The sequence below is a fragment of the Peromyscus eremicus genome, chromosome 11 (assembly GCF_949786415.1).
Source record: "Peromyscus eremicus chromosome 11, PerEre_H2_v1, whole genome shotgun sequence".
Classification (NCBI taxonomy): domain Eukaryota; kingdom Metazoa; phylum Chordata; class Mammalia; order Rodentia; family Cricetidae; genus Peromyscus; species Peromyscus eremicus.
In genome coordinates, this window is record NC_081427.1 from 62,008,601 (window position 1) to 62,023,043 (window position 14,443).

At 41.2% G+C, this 14,443-nt stretch overlaps 1 protein-coding gene across 1 annotated transcript; it reads left to right on the plus strand.

The window, feature by feature from the left end:
- Nucleotides 1-4,546: 4,546 nt before the first annotated feature.
- On the plus strand, nucleotides 4,547-5,316 carry LOC131921693 (ferritin light chain 1-like). The gene has a single exon (XM_059276421.1). It carries the CDS (start codon nucleotides 4,706-4,708, stop codon nucleotides 5,276-5,278), a length of 573 nt encoding a protein of 190 aa, XP_059132404.1. The 5' UTR covers nucleotides 4,547-4,705; the 3' UTR covers nucleotides 5,279-5,316.
- Nucleotides 5,317-14,443: the final 9,127 nt, after the last annotated feature.

Sequence of the window (14,443 nt, forward strand, 5' to 3'; positions counted from 1 at the left end):
ACACACACACACACACACACACACACACACACTCGCCAGTGTTCAGGTCAGTTTCTAGTAACATTAATAAAAAGTGTGAGTTAATTACAGACATTAAAGCTTTCTGTCCAAGGTATTTCTTTTCCAAAGACTGATCTTTCTCTTGTTAGCATGGGGAAGGCATGCCTTTTAGCTTGAAGAAAGACTGTTTGGAGTGACAGACAAGGCGTCAGTCCCCTCCTCTCACCTACCTAGTGCCTCACATCACAGGATGCACCACAGGGGCCCAAGGGTCGGAAATTTGACACAACCGGTGGCATCTTTGAAAGGGAGCTGGGCTGCAATGTTCCTTGAGAGAGGAGAAAACTCTCGGGATGGCTTCTTTGCTGACATTTGTTTTTAATCTAACACAGCTCTCCAACCCAGGTTCACAGAGCTGCTGAGCACTCTCTGAAGCCTTAACAGAGACATAAATCAGTCCCCATCGGAGTGGTGGGGTAGCATTTAAAATGGAGGAGGAGGTGTCATTTTGATCTCTTTGCCTTCTATGTCAGCAAGTAAGAAAACCTCAACAGTTTAAAAACAAAACGTTTTAGAGGCTGGTGTTCTCTGCTGCACCTCTCGCCATGTATGAAGGCAGTGTGTTGGGAGGGAGAGTAGTCAGAAAATGGGCGAGAATGAAAAGCAGACAGAGAGAGGCCTATACATTTGGGGTGGTAGATGCAAACTATATGGTGGCACTGTAATAATAATCTTGCAATCTGAAACCTCAGGAAAAGCAAGGAAAACCAGTTCATAGCGAAATTTGAGATTTCCCATGTAATAAATTTTCATGACCAAGGGCCCAAATCTTTCAGTGTTTTGAAGTCATTTTCAGACTAAGTTTATTGTTTGTTATCTGTTTTTAACTTCGCATACTTAGACGTATCTTCTAGATGTTCAAGAGAGGAGTTCACCGTGTGCATGACTGGTGTAATCTTTGATATATGGTGACTCCTGTAAGAATACGCAAGTCCGCTGCAAGTTTCATGGGAACACAAGACAACTTCCCAACAACTCCATCTCATTCTGAGGAGTTGTCAGCTGAAGAGTCCATGCACTAGGAGGTCTGTGTGCAGAGAAGAGCAACTGTGAACAGAGTGCCTGAGGACAGATGAGGAGCTAATGCCAAAGTCAAGTGGAAGGCAGCCAGCCGGGACATAAAATGTCAGAGCTGAGATCAACCAGATGTGTACAGAAATTGACCAACTATCTGAAAGATCAAAACTGGACTGTTTTTCTTCCTCACATGAAGGAAAGATGGGCGTTAAGAAAGACTAGGTCCTCCTTGATCATCACATACCACTCAGTTCTAAAACAGAACTCTGAAGTTGTTACAGAGTGATCCCCACTAAAAACTCAGGAAAATACCCCAAGAGCAAAATACATGTGGAAATGCTGAAGTCGACATAGCTTCTTTACAGATGTTTCGTTGTCAAATCTTAGATGAGTTCATCGTCCACCACTGGACTCCCAGGTCCAAAGAGAGACTGGCCAGGGCAGAGAAACAAAGATGGTGACCGAGATACTTACTGTGTTGACTTTTGTGTCACCATGACTGAAACACTTGACAGCAGCAAGGGAGGAAAAGATTTGTACGGCCCAGGTTTCAGCCCATCGTGACAGGGATGCGTATGTATGAGTGGCAGGGAGAGTGTAAGGAAACAGCTGATCATATCCGAAAACACCATGGCTGGATGGAACCAAGGCAAGGCCCTTTGAGGACCTTCTGCTAGTCAGTTCACACTTCCAGGAACTCTACAGCCTCCCTGATACAGTACTACTGTTGCTAGGGAACAAGTACCCCCAAATAAACTATGGGGACATTTCAAATCCAAACCACAGCACAGCTTTCTCTAGGTTATTGTGGAGAGTCTTTCTCAATTGGATTCGATCTGAAAGGTTCAGCGCCCCTGGACCTCATGAAGTAGGTACAGAAACTCTCTTCCTCAACACTGCTATTCCATCTTAGACGAATGAGCAGGACAGTAGGGTGGCAGCATCATGACGGTCACTTTCAAGTTTAACTTCCAGGTTGTGCAGAACCTAGACTGAAGGGGAAATATCTGTACTTGCATTCATAAAAGGATCTGTGCCCTGGTACCAGCCTGCCTTTCCAAAGTGGTGGTGGCACAAAGGGTCCAGATATCCCTCTCCATCACCTGGTAATTAGAACAATTCCTCCTACTCCAGAAAGCAAGCAGCTACCTTTCATCTAATGGTAGCTGGACTCAAGCTGATTGCTTTTGTTCTATCATCAAAGGTGACAGAGAAGGAGGCATTGTATTTTACATTTCTCTTGTTTGAAGTCTCAATATTAAATAACTTAAGATTTTCTTCTCAGAGGGAAAGATTGATAATAGAAAATCACTAACTACTTTTATGTGGAATTCTATATAGAAAGCATACATTACTTATATTTAAGAAAGATAAAGTATTAATTTAAAATAGGAAAAAAGGAAAATTACCAGAATATTTTGAGTGGAGAGAAGATACCCAAGACAGGCTGACTATGAAGGTTTTATTAATTTTGGATGCCAAAAGTCATATCAGTGTGTCATTGCCTCTGTTGAGGGTACCAGGGAAAATGTGAGGGGTACATCTCAAACAGAGAGCCAGTGTCAGCCTCAGCTTTTCATAACCACCAGTATGAGAGCCAAAGTTACATTTTAAGTTTTAATTACTACGCTTAAGAGATCCATAAAACAGAAATGCCTCTGATCTGCAAGCCCCTTGCCCAAGGACAGATAGTTCCTGAAATGCTGGAGGCTATTGTTTATGGGAGATAACAAGTTACATGTTTTCAATCCCCTAAACAAGTTTGTTTGACCCATCTGCCCCAGATGTGCTTGATCACATGTAGGCAGGAGGTTCACAGCAGGAAATACATCAGGATGTGTGCTTGGACCTGATGAGAAATGCAATGAATTATGGGTTTCCTTCTTAAGCCCTTGCCATACTTGATTCTGAGCCATTTCCCTGGGAACCTGGGTATGGAACTGGCCAGAGCCCATCCACCTGACCAGTATTTAATTAAAGCTTGCTTCAAATTTTGCTTTAAATTGTGGTAGTGGTCTTGTTCTCAATCAGTGGGTTTAACACCTGCTCTCCCAAGAACTCATTACAAGAGATGCTATCTTAGTTAATGTTCTATTGTTGGGAAGAGACACCATGATTTCTTAAACAGTTCCACTCCCTGTGACTAAGCATTCAAATATACATGTCTATGAGGGGCACTTCTCATTCAAACCACCACATTCCACTCCTTGGCCCTCAGAAGCTTGTAGTCATATCATAATGCAAAATGCTTTTAGTTCAACTTCAAAAGTCCCCATATTATTTCACAGTCTTAACGCTGTTGAAAAGTCCAAAGTCTATTCTGAGACTCAAGGCAATCTCTTAACCATAACCCCTGTAAAATCAAAAATGCAAATTACATACTTCCAACATACAATGACACAAAATACATATTACCATCCCCAAAGGGAGGAACTTGGACATACAGAGAAAATACTGGGTCAAAGTAATAACCAAACCCATGAGGACAAAGTTCAAATTCTGCATAATCCAGACTTCACCTTCCCAGCTTCACACAAGGGATGGTCCTGACAAATGCCTGGCATCAGTGGCTTCCCTTCACCTCAGAGGAAGATTCTACAACCCCTTCGTTGCATTCTTCTTGACTCTAAATTTAGAACCACATGGCAGAAGCTACCATGTTCTTCTATTTGCTGGGGCTGGAACTTGGCCTTTCTTTGAATTAATTTGCATAGCTTTCTGTTTTCATGGTTTCCTTTGTTGCTTAAGCCAGCCTTTAACTCTTTTGCACAAGTTTGAAGCTCTGCTGGATGGGTCTTGCTCTGAGGGCACTACTTCCTTTATTCCATTTTGAATCAGGTCTTTCTTTAAACTTTTTACATCCTTAAGCACAGGACTGGGCTCCAATATTGCAATCTTGGTGATCTTTTTCTCCTCAAACTCTACATTTTACATTTTTCTTTTACCCTACCCCCCAACTGCTCTTTCATTGTAGCGCTACATAAGAGTGATCATTAATACTGTAGGACACAGTCAGTATTAGACTCTCTTGGAATCTCTCCTGCCAACAGCATTAGTCCACAACTCTTCAATTTAACTTCAGGCGGATTTTCAAGACAAGAAAAAGCAGCCACATTCAAAAGTGGTCTTTAAGCCAGATGATAATATTCTTCCCCTGTGAAACCTCTTGAGCAAGGTCCTGACAGACCACATCACCCTCAGCACCACTGTCTTCCATGCTCCTACTAGGATGGCCGAGTAAGCCCCACTTAAAGCATTCAACTGCTTTTCTATTCTCAAGTCTCAAAGTCTTCTGCATTCCTCTAACAACAGCATGGTCAGGCCTGTCATAGCAATGCATCACTCTTGTACCAACTTCTGTCATAGTTACTGTCCTATTGCTGTGAAGAGACAATATAACCAAGGCAACTTTTATAAAAGGGAACATTTAGGCAGCGCCCAGAGATCCCGAGTCTGTGTCTTGCTTCAACAGTGTTTGGAAGGAGCAGACACGGGGCCTCCCTTTGTTAGCGTCCAGCCGCCTCCCAGTGTCTCCAGTCGCAGCCTCTGGGACCATCTCGTCGCCGCCTTCGGCTCCCAGGACCAGCCAGCACCGTCTCTCCGCGGTTAGCTCCACTGCATATCAGCCATGAGCTCCCAGGTCCGTCAGAATTATTCCACCGAAGTGGAGGCTGCAGTGAACCGCCTGGTCAAATTGCACCTGTGGGCCTCCAACACCTACCTCTCTTTGGGCTACTATTTTGACCGGGATGACGTGGCTCTGGAGGGTGTCGGCCACTTCTTCCGCGAATTGGCGGAGGAGAAGCGCGAGGGCGCCGAGCGGGTGCTCAAGATGCAGAACGAACGCGGAGGCCACCGCGCACTATTCCAGGATGTGCAGAAGCCGTCTCAAGATGAGTGGGGTAAGTCCCAGGAGGCCATGGAAGCTGCCTTGGTCCTGGAGAAGAGCCTGAACCAGGCCCTCTTGGATCATCACGCCCTGGCTTCTGCTGGCACAGATCCTCACCTCTGTGACTTCCTGGAAAACCACTTCCTGGATGAGGAGGTGAAGCTCATCAAGAAGATGGGCAACCACCTGACCAACCTCTGCAGGGTGGCTGGGCCGCAGCCAGCACAGACCAGTGTGCCAGCACAGACCGGTGTGCCCTCGCCGTCTCTGGGCGAGTACCTCTTCGAGAGGCTCACTCTCAAGCATGACTAGGAAGCCTCACCTTCCAAGGGGCTCCCTCCTCTGCTCTGCACCAGCCAGCCTCAGGACCTTCACCAGAACCTCTAGGCAGCTTTGTAACAGCTCTGGAGCCCCTCCCAAGTCTCAGGACCTTTTGAAATAGCGGAAAAAAAAAAAAAGGAACATTTAATTGGGGGCTTACTTACAGTTTCAGAGGATTAGTTCATTATCATCATTGTGGAAAGCAGACAGGCATGATGTTGGAGCAATAGCTGAAAACTTTACATCTTGAGCCATAGGCAGAGAGTGATAGCAAGAGTGAGAGTTGAGAGAGACAGAGAGAGAAAGAGAGAGAGAGAGAGAGAGAGAGAGAGAGAGAGAGAGAGAGAGAGAGAGAGAGAAAGGAAGAGATTGTGCCTGGTGCAGGATTTTGAAACCTCAAAGCCTACCCCCAGGAACACAGCTCCTCCAACAAGGCACACTTACTCCAACAAAGCAACACCTCCTAATCCCCTTAATTCTTCACCAACAGTTTCATTCCCTAATAACTGGGCATTCAAACACATGAATATTGGGGACCCTCTCACTCAAACCACGTAGATGCACATCCATCTCTAGGATGGCGCCTCCAGCATCCTAAGAACCTCCACTAAGCCTTCACAGTTAGCATTACTGTTCCTACTGGGGACCAAGCTCCAACATATGAACATTCAGGGAACAAATCACAGGGTCATTTCTCAAGAATAAATTGTTTTTGCCTTGCTTTTTTTGACAGTTTCTATTCCTTGGCACAAACCTTTGCCTGTAGATTAGTGGATGACAAAATCTTGATTTAGCTCTGTCTTTCTTATAAGCCTCAGATTTAAATATATTCAAGTGACTATTTGTTGTCTCCATTTCTAATACAGATGCATCAGATAAAACATTTTAACACTGACATTATTGTGGGTATTAGTATTGACATATTACGACACTTATGAATAATGTCAACTCTGCCTACATACTCACCTAATCCTGGTTTCTCTCCTCATTGATCTGCACAATTGATCATTATCCAACCACTCATTTTTTTTCCTGTCTCATTTGGGTCTCTTCTTCCTTTCTTCTATCAATTTGATCTGTCCACTATTAGATATCTTTGTTAAGTGTGTAGTCTATCCTAGACATCACTCTGATTTCTCGATACAGAATACTTCATTTAATTATCATTATTCAAACAAATTGCAACTCCTACTTTACAGAGAAAGAACCTGAGATTCAAGTTCATGAGGCGATAGAGAAGGACGCAGGTAGAGGAAGGAAGTGAAAAGGTTTAGGGAACAGGTCAGTTTGGGATAAAGAAAGCACACTGCTTAAATAACAACAGAAAGAACTTCCTTTGCATTATTAGGCCTGCAGCAGCTGCTCGGGCAAATCACCAAAGCACAGTGAGCTCCTATGGGTCATGAACTCCGTGTCTGGAAGATGAAGTCCCCCTTCTGTCTGCAATTCTGAGCACTATTCTCTCACTCATCTGTGGTCAGTAAACCTCCGTCACCCACATGATCCATCTCCAATGGTTCTGTGTGCAGAGCGTGTTTTCTTCTTTCATCCTCCTTTTTCTAATTATATTCATTATTCAGTATTCAAGTGAGGATGTTGGTGCCTGGATCTCTATAGATTCCCAAACCTGCAGATGCTCAAGTCACTCATTTATATTAGTACAGCATTTGTATGTAACCTGAGTATACCTCATACATATTAAATTGGATCTAAATTACTTATGGCAGATAATTATCATAGTTAATCATGATTTTTCATGTAGAGTAAAGTGCTCTTTTTGGTATATCTTTTTGGTGAAGGAAGTTCTAAATACATTTAAGAGACGGGACAAATTGAGGGAGGAAAATCCTGTCGTGGACATGGGTGGCCCCATCGAATAGCCTAAGGGCCTACATAGAATGAACAGGGAAGAGGAGGCCTGCTTGACATTGTGGGCAAACTCCAGTCCTCCTGAGCAAATGCACCTACTGCTTCTGCCATCACTTGTGGACATCAGACCCCAGCTTCTTTAACCTTTCATCATGGACTCACTTTAGTGTCTGTCCAGGTATTTTCAATGCCTTTAACCTCAGGTTTGGGCTACATTACTCATCCTCCCTGTTCTGAGGTACCATGCTTCCTGGAATGAGCATCTAATGGATTCTCTGGTCCTCTGTCCATCATGCATCCATCTTGTAGGCCACCCTTCATTAAATACCTAGACTCCAACTGCTTATGCTCATCTAATACTTCCCCTAATATTTTATTAATTCTATTCCTTTAGAGAATTCTCTTTGATACACTACAACAAAATAAATAGTCATCACAACTATGCATATGTTTAGGAAATAATGGAGAAACATCTGTATGTGCTCAGTATAGGTTTTAACTTGTTAATATATTTTCGATATCCTGGTTGAATCCAAGGGTGCAGACAAAGAGAGGCAGCTATACTGTTTCCTGCTGCCTTTCTTATTTCTCTGAAAACCCTGTTTTTGGATTTGGAAATTCAGTACAGTGACCATCTCCCTTTCTGCCTCTACTTTTTACACTGTGTAGATAAGCTAGCATTATCCGTTAGAATTTATTCACGTATTTATCTAAAGCACATCCTGATATGCAATGTACAGAGTTCATAGTGCCTCATCACTGGACTGAGCCCTTCCAAAGTGGGTTCCTAACCAATCCTGAGTACACCGCATAACACTCCAGTGCTGTGGGATGGTCTGTATGTAAAATGTGTTGCTCTGATTGGTCAATAACTAAAACACTGATTGGCCAGTAGCCAGGCAGGAAGTATAGGTGGGACAAAGAGAGAGGAGAATTCTGGGAAGTGGAAGGCTGAGGCAGAGAGATGCTGCCAGCCGCCGCCATGAAATGCGAGATGTAAGGTACTGGTGAGCCACGAGCCACGTGGCAAGTTATAGATGAATAGAAATGGCTTAATTTAAGATAGAAGAACTAGATAGCAAGAAGCCTGAGCCATTAGGCCAAACAGTTTAATTAATACAAGTCTCTGTGTGTTTGACCAAACAGTTTATTTAATGTAAGTCTCTGTGTGTTTGATTGGGTCCGAGTGGCTGCGGGACTGGCGGGTGTATATACTCAGGTTACATACAAATGCTGAGAGAAGGTCAGGCAGGACTGGAGAACTCCCCAGCTACACTCCAGAGGTGTTCTACAAATATTAGAATGATAGAAGATTGAGTTCGTAAACTATTCAGGTCGTCAGGTCACAGCCGTCATTGGCTTTTTGCTGAATGACCTCTACATCTACAGTATGCCTACTGTCATGCTGTCACTGTCACGCTATGAAAGACAAAGGACTAGGGAACCATCTGAGCCAGTGGACCTGTTTTCCTCAAACAGCACAGAAAAACTTATTACAATAACCTTCAGGAAAGGCTCAGTATCCTTTAGTGAGATGCTTTAATAGAATCACAGGGTGAAGGAAAGGAGTTTCTCTGTGCCAGCAACTTAATATCTTCGTGTTCCGGCTGCCCTGCCAGGGATTGTAATTCAGGAACTAATCTCAAACTGAGGAGAAGCAAACCTGAGATGCTTCCTGAAAATGGCTAAATGTTGTCAGCAGCGGTTCAGTGAGGGATGCTACGTTGGGAACTGTCTACACATAGAATGCACTTTGCTGAATCCTAGCCGTCTGCAGGGTCATGAAGACTCAACACTCACATCTCCCAATGGAGTTCTTTCAGCTTTGTGCTTTTTCTGGCAAGAAGAAATACAGACACTTGTGATTTACTACTGGGCACTTAGAGGGATAGAGTGAACTGCTTCTTAGGAAACTCGGGCTGAAATGAGAAAATCAGAAAATAAAAAGTTTCTGTGTTAAAACACATATTTATCAGAGATCTTGAAAACTGACAAAATATTTTATATTCCTGAGAACCAAAAAATTCTTTTGTTTCCATTACAGCTTTTGGAACTTCTGAGTTACCTTAGTTCCCTTTCCTGCTTTAGGGATTCCAGTGTTATGACTGAATGAGAAAAGCTATTCTCTTTGTTTCTAACTTTCACTTCCCCCGGGAGGAAGGAGTGGCTTAATTAATTGCAGCAATTAGATACAGTAGAGCTTCTTAGTTCTTTTTCTTTTCTTCTTTTTTTTTTCAGAGAAGTGATCAATCACCACAGTTTTTGTGTGATTCCATTCTTCTGGAAGTGGAAGACTGCTATCTTTGCTGCTAATTATTCCAGGATCATGAAGAGGGGATAAAGGATTAGCTGAGACTTTCCAGTAATCCAAACAATATTATTTGTGAGGTTACTTCTGCAATAAGCAAGCAGAAGGAACAATAAACTCACTTTGATTTCAGGACATGGTGTGGAAGTTGCAGTCATTTTACCAAAGAGCGAAAAGTAATGGCATTAATAAAGGTGATGAGAGAGGGGGGAAGATGGGTTAACATTAGAACAGATATTACAACAAAATTGGGAGAGACAGAAAGTGCAAATCCTGAGACATGAAATTATGAAATCAGGTGGAACAAAATGAAGGTCAAATTCTACACAGAGCAGAGGAAGTAAAGACTTTCCCACTGTAGACATAAAATTGAAACTGGCAAGTAAGGCACAAGGTGGAAATGAAACCTGGAACAAATATGAGGGATTTGAAATGAATAGCTACCAATTACCTTTGTCTCTGTATCAGCTAGAAAACAAAACAACCAGAATAAAAGGAATTGAACCACTATGGGCTTCTACTGGAATACAGAAGTTTCAAACTTTTTTGTTCTAGTATTTAGAGAAAGTATGACCTGTCAACTGCTATCTGTTTGGTTTACCCTAAGGTGAGGCAGGTTACAAAATATCTTTGTCTACAAACAAAATACTGCTGGTGAATTCCAAAGCCATGATGAGACTTTTTGAGAAAAGACCTTTTCACAAAATGACAAGAGAGACTAACAAAACTCAACAGGAGAAATGAGCCTCATCATCATTCTGAAGAATGATTGGATATGAACAACAACAACAAAAATGTATATTGGATAGCCTGAAGTACAAAAGAAAAAGTCTAAAACAATGAAACAGAAAAGCATACTGTGCAGAAAACAGAATAAAAGTTAACAACTTAACAAGAAGAAATTGCCTTGATAATATATATTTGGTGTCAGACCTTGTTTCAAGGACAGTATATCTATCTATCTATCTATCTATCTATCTATCTATCTATCTATCTATCTATCTCTGTATACCTATCTATATATAGGTATATAGAGATAGATAGATATATAGGTATATATATCCATAAATATAGGTATATAGATAGATAAATAGATAGATACATAGATATGTGTGTGCTTATTTTCACATAAATATCTTATGAATTATGTGTTATTATAACTCCCATTTTATAGGTATAGAAACTGAGGACAGAAAAGTGAAGTCCACCTGTTAAATGGTGAAGTCATGATCAGTTTAATTTCATTTATTGTTCAAATTCTGCTTTCCATCTTGAGCATGATGTGAGAAGTCATTGTTTCCATGTTATAATGGAATGCAATGAATATGGAACAATGTAGCTGCAACAGAGGTTTCAGAGGTGAAAAACTAATAGTTAAAATAGAAAAGTTTAATGGGAGTCAAAAGAGTCCAAGATAAAATAGAGAAGACATCAATGAGAGTGGAGTAAAAGTAATAAAAATATGAAAAAGTGACATAAAAGACAAATTACGAAGGTTTAAAAAATAGTGAGAAGAAAAATTTCCTGAATTAATGTTCTAATCTGAATATTTAAATGTCATTGTACATTAAAGGGTGTGTATGTGCCTGTTAGAATCATCATTATATGATGAATTTCAGAATACCAGTGAGGTAGTTTGAATTGGAAATGTCTCTCTCATGGTCTCAGACATTTAAACACTTTGTCCCCTGTTGGTGGTGCTGTCTGGGAGGTTTAGGTGGTACAGCTTTGCTGAGGAAATATGTCACTGAGGGTGTGGGCTTTGAGATTAAAAAATATTTACCTCCTTTGCAATTTCTCCTGTATCCCCAAGACCATCACTGTTCTCTCCCAACTTCATGTGCTCTTTTTTTGAAACCCACGAAGTCCACTAAGTGCTGGCTATAGTACAAGAGTATAGGACCATCAACTTGATCATAGGTGTCCTCTCCAAAGAGATTGGAGAAGGACATTACACACGCACCACAGGAACAATCCACCAAGATGAAGTCTCCGTTCTGAACATTTATGCCCCAAATACAAGGGCACCCACATATGTAAAAGAAACACTACTAAAGCTTAAGTCACACATCAAACCCCACACACTAGTAGTAGGAGACTTCAACACCCAACTCTCACCAATGGACAGGTCTGCAAGGCAGAAACTTAACAGAGAAATAAGGGATCTAACAGATGTTATGACTTAAAAGAAGTTAATAGAGATCTACACAATAATCTATCCTAACACAAAAGAATATATCTTCTTCTCAACACCCCATGGAACCTTCTCTAAAGTTGACTACATACTTGGTCACAAAGCAAATCTCAACAGATACAAAAAAAAATTGGAATAACCTCCTGTATTCTATCGGACCACCATGGCTTAAAGTAAGATTTCAACAACAACAAAAATTACAGAAGGCCTACAGTCTCATGGAAACTGAATAATGCTCAACTGAATCACCAATGGATCAGGGAAGAAATAAAAAAGAAGTTAAAGATTTCCTAGAACTCAATGAAAATGAACGTGCAACATACCCAGACTTTTGGGACACTTTGAAAGCAGTGCTAAGAGGAAACTTCATAGCACTAAATGCCCACATAAAGAAGTTGGGGAAATCTCACTCTAGCAACATAACAGCACACCTGAAAGCTCTAGAACAAAAAGAAGCAAATTCATCCAGGAGGAATAGACACCAGGAAATAATCAAATTGAGGGCTGAAATTAATAAAAATAGAAACAAAGAGAACAATACAAAGAATCCATGAAACAAAACATTGGTTCTTTTGAGAAAATCAACGAGATAGACAAGCCCTTATTCAAATTAACCAAAGGCAAGAGAAAGCATCCAAATCAACAAAATCAGAAATGAAAAGGGAGACATAACAACACACAATGAGGAAATCCAGAGAATCATCAGGTTATACTTCAAAAACCTGTACTCTACCAAATTGGTAAATCTGAAAGAAATGGACAATTTTCTGGATAGGTACCACATACCAAAGTTAAATCAAGACCAGATAAACTATTTAAATAGACCAATAACCACCAAAGAAATAAAAACAGTGAATAAAAGTCTCCGAACCAAAAAAAAAAAAAAAAGCCCAGGACCAGATGGTTTCAGCACAGAATTCTACCAGATTTTCAAAGAAGAGCTAATACCAATACTCTTCATCTTGTTTCACACAATAGAAACAGAAGGAATATTACCAAACTCTTTTTATGAGGTTACATGCTGTGGGATGTTCTGTATGTCAAATGTGTTGCTCTGATTGGTTATTAATAAAACACTGACTGGCCAGTAGCCAAGCAGGAAGTATGGGTGGGACAAGCAGAGAAGAGAATTCTGGGAAGTGGAAGGCTGAAAGAGGACACTGTAAATCTATCGTGTAAACATACTGTTCACCATTACAAAGGGAGCCCAGTCATTAGATTATTCAGCGATGTAAAGATCAGTGTGGGAATTTGAACTTTTTTTCTGTTTGTGAACTAATATCTCCAAGCTGTATTAGAAAGAAGAGAAAGAAGCCTGATAAGAATAAAATGACACCTGGGGAAATAACAATCCTAAGAAAGTCAGACCTTTTACAGAAAAAAGTACATTTTCCCTTACAGTAAAACACTGGTATAAATATACTTACATGGTTTGTTAAGTGGTTACATTACAATGGTAAACAACAAACAATACGGGTCTCTACTTCTCTGCTCACACTTTTGTAAAAAAAAATCTCTACTTTTGAAAGTAGATGAAAGAGCTGCTCAAGGGGCCAGAGAATATCAGTAGTTAAAGTATTTGTTGTATAATGATGGCGACTGCATTCAGATCCCCTGCACCCCCTGAAAAACCACACATCTGTAACTCCAGCTCCAATTTAATTCCTCCTACTGTCTTCTAGGGATGAGTTCAGGGCTTGTGTTATTGCCAGGATTGTCGCCGAGGTAGAGATTTCTCTTTTTCAACAAATCCTATTGATAAAGCTGAGACTTTATTTATTCTCATTGGCAATGTTCTTGTCCTTGGTGTGTTGGTACCTGTTGTACAATAGTTTCCTCCAAGATTGAAACATTCCACCCTGATGGGAAGCTCCTTAAGTGGGAATACAAACAACTCAAAAGAGCTCAGAAAGTCCCTGAAACTGACAAGATTCACTAGACCCCTCCTTGCCAGAATAAGCAGTAAAAGCTTAGAGTCCCTCTCAGATGGAAGGAAGCAGAGCAGCAAGGAAGGCTCTCAGAAGAGCTGACCACAGACCAGCTACCAGCAAGAAGCAGAAACCAGTCAGCTGCTTGAAAGAGGTTTAGACCAACCAAGTCACTTGGAAAGGACATTCTCTGGCCTGTTTAGTTGCCTGCAGGGTGTGCAATGTTTCCAGGTTCCCAGCTGTTGTGAACTGTCACTCATGCCTAGGGCGGGCTATGATGATGCACCTGTCTTTGAGTCATTTCTGCTCTTGTAAATAACCCCTCAACCACATCATTGTAAGTAAGCCCAATAAAACTTATTAGTTCACTAAGTTGGACTTTGGTGGTATCGAAACTTTGATCTGTCCTGGGTTGTCTATCAGGGGAGAGTAGACGTGTGTGTTTCATGTTTACTCTTTTTCCCCATGAAAAGTTTCGTCACACAATAGTACCTACTGGGTTTTATAACTGTAAAATTCTATTTTCTTTGTAATTAGTAAGCATATCGTGAGGAGCCATTTTAAAGGGCAATTATATTTTCTTTAATATTATTGACCATGATGGACGATTTCCTAAAAGACAAATGTGCTAATCAGGCAAGCTAGATTATACTGAGACTATCTAGGCAACGCTGTGCTTTACAGAAGGGAACTGAGATGTGTATGATTAGTTCGCAATGCTAACCCTGTCTTCCAACTCCTGGACCGAATTGAGGGTGAGCAGGGCAGTCACCCTCCAAAGAATGTTGATTTACATTCTTTCAGGTCACATCACAATCAGCTATGGAACCTTGAAGGCTGTGGTTAGGGCAACCTCG